At 33.6% G+C, this 5010-nt stretch overlaps 2 protein-coding genes across 2 annotated transcripts; both read left to right on the top strand.

The window, feature by feature from the left end:
- Positions 1 to 45: 45 nt before the first annotated feature.
- TbgDal_VII2080 (retrotransposon hot spot (RHS) protein, putative,(fragment)) lies at positions 46 to 819 on the top strand (the record flags this gene model as incomplete). The annotated part of the gene is made up of 1 exon (XM_011776221.1): positions 46 to 819. The coding sequence occupies one exon, from the start codon at positions 46 to 48 to the stop codon at positions 817 to 819; it is 774 nt and encodes a 257-aa protein (XP_011774523.1).
- A 3539-nt stretch (positions 820 to 4358) lies between these two features.
- TbgDal_VII2070 (retrotransposon hot spot (RHS) protein, putative,(fragment)) lies at positions 4359 to 5008 on the top strand (the record flags this gene model as incomplete). Its single annotated transcript, XM_011776220.1, has 1 exon — positions 4359 to 5008. A coding segment is annotated over one exon (650 nt), but the record flags the coding sequence as incomplete, so codon positions are not given.
- Positions 5009 to 5010: the final 2 nt, after the last annotated feature.

Here is a 5010-nt window from a genome sequence, read left to right as displayed (position 1 = left end):
TTCGAATCATACCATTGTAGACCTCTATCAGTTGCCATTGGGAATATGATACTCTGTACGCTGTTTGCAGATGTTGCGGAAAGTATGTCATCCCATGAATTCATGATGAGATACGGTAAGGTCGGAGCCTACTCGCTTAAAACAAGGGCTTTGGTTTCACTTCTCTTTCCTAGAGTCTTTTGTGTGGTCACAAAACATTTGAACTACCTCCGAAGACTCGGAGAGACGGAAGACAAGCGTAGCATCCTGAAAGATTTGACCCCACAACAGTTTCAAATTTTTGAACAAAAGTTCTTACCAAAAACTGGACAGAATGCAATTGGAAACTGTAAATACAAGGTGCTCTACAGGTCATTGGAGGAGAGTAAGCTTTTTGTGGATGGCTTTTTCTTTGTGGAAGATTGCTCTAGAAGGGTTGCGGATATGCGGGATGGTTTTCCACAACTGGGAGTTGCCTCAAAGACTATTGTGCTTATTCAAATAACAGATAATTACAGGAAAGAAGCAAGTGTTTCAGAGTTACAGGAATTTATGACAAACATTGCAAGGTATTTTTCCGATTGGGATACCTTTTCTCGTAACATGGCATGGGAGATGATATATGTTAATGCTATTTATGGTGGTGTGATTAAGACGCGGCAACGATGTGTGAACAACAACACCGCTGATGCTGAGCAACAAACTGAGGAAACACAAGTATTTTGGGATGGTATTGACCAGTATCAAATAACATTTGATAAAAAGATACAGAAAGAGCTTATAATAGCGTATCATGAAGAGAGAAAATATCGAGATGCACCAGCATTCACACGGAAATGAGGTCATGAGTAGCATCCTATTGTGAAGACCATTTCGTCACTTTTACATATAACATGTTAGAGGTTGGAAAAAACATATTGTATTCCTTCTGTTTCTTCATTGTAATTCTTTTAATTTTCCTTTTGTGTTTCAGGAGGGTTGTGAAGTTAACTTTATCTGACAATGAAGTATAACTCACATGCACCTTTATAGTTTTTTGGCCATTGTACCTTTCCTTCAAATAAATGAGTAAATATATTAAGCATAAAATTTCTTTTACGTCTTTGTTCTGTTGAAATACACTTGTGCAAGATGCAAGAAGAGATTTCATTTATTTATTATTTTTTTTTCTGTCAATGGGCAAAGCTACTCAAACGCGTCAGCACACAGTGATGAATACAGAATATGGGATGCAGTGCTTGCCGTATTTACTTCATTTGTTTTTTTTCATTTATTTCAGTAACAATCACTAATCTACAAATGCTATAGTGAAGTGATTGTTGTTTCCACACATGTGGTTAAGCTTTAAGTTGTCTAATAAAATTCAAAACTATTATTGTATTCTAATGAAACTTCCTTGACGTACATAACCCCTCTTATAGTTTACATCACTCCCCCATGCATTTATATTTAGTATTTAATGTTTTAGTTTCTGTTCAACGTATGATTTGTATTGCAGAGTTCATCACATGGAAGGCATCATTATGACTAACTATCGCACATTAGTTGTTGTATCTTCTGTGGAAGTATTCATGGCACAGCGCTGCAGTACTTTAGAGTATTGTATGAAACAGTATTTATGCCTTTCAGAGAATTATTACTATTTGCATTTCAGTGACATCTACTGTTCATTTCATTAGATAATAATACTTCAAATAATTATGCAGATATTCAAAAGCTGTACCTTTTGTAAATATGGATTTACACATATGTAATGTTGAAGAACTGATATGTGGTGTGTCTCAAAACCATTCTCTCTCTCTCTCTATATATATATATATATATCAATAAAGTGCTTGTATCTTTGAGTAGTGGAATAATTTCATTAACATATGTAATTCAACTCAGATATAAATGAAATAAACAAAATCAAGTAAGCTTTATTGCTTATAGTGAAGTATTAATTTAATAATTTGATATTTTGTATTTTTACTGTATGCTACATGTAAAGCAAGTGAATAACTCCTGTGTGATGAATAGGTGGAAGAGATGACGAGTCCAGTAGTTTATGCAATACAAAAGCACAAGGAGAAACATGAGACTATTTTCATTTTATCATACTGACACATGCATGAAACAACAAAAATAGGTTACATGCAGCATGTCTATATGTTAGAAGCGTGCGACGTGTAACCGAGAGACTCATTCCAGTTTTTATGTCGATAATTGCTTATGCTTTTATCTTTCTTTTTATTTATTTTGGAAAGGAGATGGATTGCACATAAGATATTTACATAACTATCAAAATATGAAATGGACGAAAGAAGCAAATATCAGTGTCCCTCACAGAGTGTGAAATATTGCAGTAGCGATAAGCAGGATTTCATTCAAATATTAAAGAGACTTATAGCCACAAAGTGGAGTGCTGTGTATATATTTGTAACCCAACAGAACTGTGGTGACGAGAAGAAATCAAAGAAACACTGTATGAGTATAGTTATATCCGTTGCTGTTTAGATGTATCTCACCCATCAATAGCATTTGCATCTGCAGAAATAAATAGGGACAAATGATATTGTTTGAGACATTCTTGTTCAATAGGTTAGAAGGTAGGAATATTGTTTTGTCCCTTCACTCCTCATGCGGGGGAACCTGTCTCAACACTGCTGACTAACTTAATCCATAAAAGAAATCAGTTGCAAAGCAGTGTCTACTGAAGGATTGCCGATACACTGAGGACAAAATAAGAGATACAACCACTGTTACGTTTTTACCCCTTATATGAAGTGTAGTATCTTATATAATGGAAGTTCCATGTAGTTTCCTTAAGGTAATTCTTTTCTTCTATCATTACTCTTGTGTTAATATTTGTTCAATTATTTATTTGTATCTTCCAAAAGGAACATTACGACATCAGGTTAAAGAAAGGAAGTAAATAATATATGATTGTTGTTTGGTATATGAAAAAGAAAAAGAATATGTATAGTTACAATATGCGATATATTTAGGGATGTAGGAAATGATGAGTGATATAGTAATAGAGTACTTCTTTTTCATTATTGGATACTACAATTTAATAAAGACACATGATTTCCAATGACAGAAAGCAGGTATTTGTGTCTTGATGCGAGTGGAAGAACAACTTTACTATTCCCTAAACTTTATTTCCATGATTAAGTTTTACGAGTGAGTGAGTACAATATAGGGAAAGATTAAGATAAAATATGCACATGATTTCTACTCACACAACGCTATGCTCACATAGATGTATCTTAAGTTTCCATCATTCTCCATTACATTTTATTTTTTATATTCCTTTGATTCCTTACACTTCTTATATTCCATGTAATATTTGCATTAAATATATTGACTATATTGAGTATATTGAATATATTCCTTTATTCAGTGTTGTCAGTGTTATGTAACTATTGCATATATTTTCCACATGTGGTGAATCACTGCAGAAGATTTAAGATATTATATAATATTTTATTGTTCACAGAAAATTTATCCTTTGTTTCCTTATTCTCATAATTCAATTTTCCTTAAACTTTCAATTTTTTTGCGTGTACTGAAAGAATATGTGAACAATTGCAAATGCAACTAGGAAATAAAAAAATAAATGATCTTAGTATCTTCACATATTCCTTAGTGTCAAAGATGAGAGTTCCCAAACAAGGAGACAACAAGATAATGTTGAAAGTGTTTAATAATGAGATGAGATACCATCCCAATATTTAACAGTACAGAAGATATTTGTGTTGGGTTTTGTATGTTACGGTTTACACTCAAACATTGTCGTCTATGCTGTGAGATGGAGCCAAGATGTTATAATGAATAACAGTTTGTATGTGCATGTTTGCTGATGCTTTGAGTTAATGTTCTTTCGATGTTATAATTAAGAACCTTTGTGACATACGTTGTCCTCATTATTACGTGTGCAATGTATAATCTATTATTGTAAATTCTGTTTATCTCATTATTAATACTATTGTTTATTATTTCAAAAAGTATGACATATTATACTATATGCATACATATTATATTATATGAAATAGTAGTATTCTTCACTTAGGATTTCGTGTTTGTTATCTCTCATATCTAAAAATCTTATTACTCATGCTTTCATACAGAATATTTAATTGATTGAACATCACTATTCAATATATGCAAGGGGTTGTTAAGGGGTTTAACTGTAAGGAGAGGTTATAATTTGTTCTGTTAGTTTATGATATTCATGAACTGTATATATGTGTTGCTTGATAGTGTGTACACATCATTCCCTTCATTTTACTATTTGATTTAACACACACACACACACACACACACACACACACACACACATATGTTCAGAAAGTAACACAATATTACCTATTTAAAGTTATTATTTTGAGATAGGAATGATTCAAAACAACGGTAATATGGGAAATACTCAGAATGTGTTTAACGAACGGTTTAATCGTGCACAAGGTGAAGTGCAGGAACAAGGTGGACGACAGATGCAGAATCCATCGGTAACTGGAAAAAGGAAATCTCGTGAAGAGGAGTTATATGAGTCTCTGTATTATGCGAAGTGGAGTTATGTGATGTCAGGTTATAATCAAGAGCCACTCGGTATGAAGGTATTCTTTGGAAGACCACAACACATATGGACGGAAGAAGAAGTGGATATAACTCCTGAACATTGTGAAGTTGATGCGGAACTTGAGGAGAGACCCACTGGCCTGGAGATCTTTGTCCTTACATCAAAGATATGTAACCCATCATGCGGATTTCAATGTTCTCTCATTAGTTTATATGGGGGAAATGGAGGTCATATTTACGTCCGTCGTGAAATGATGCGTGTGTGGTATATAATACAACGAAAATTAAATGCATGGTGGGTGGAAAAGACAGAGAGCACACCACCAACACACATTATCATTGGTATTCCAGGGACTGGAAAATCATGTGGAGTTGGATCATTTTTACTTCATTCCCTACTTCACTTCCATGAAGGAATGCTTGATGTCGTTGTGTATTTCACGGATGCCAAAGCTTACCTTATATACA

This window comes from Trypanosoma brucei, chromosome 7, assembly GCF_000210295.1.
Source record: "Trypanosoma brucei gambiense DAL972 chromosome 7, complete sequence".
Taxonomy (NCBI): Eukaryota; Euglenozoa; class Kinetoplastea; order Trypanosomatida; family Trypanosomatidae; genus Trypanosoma; species Trypanosoma brucei.
Note: the sequence above shows the minus strand (reverse complement) of the source record. Positions and strands in the feature narration are given on the sequence as shown.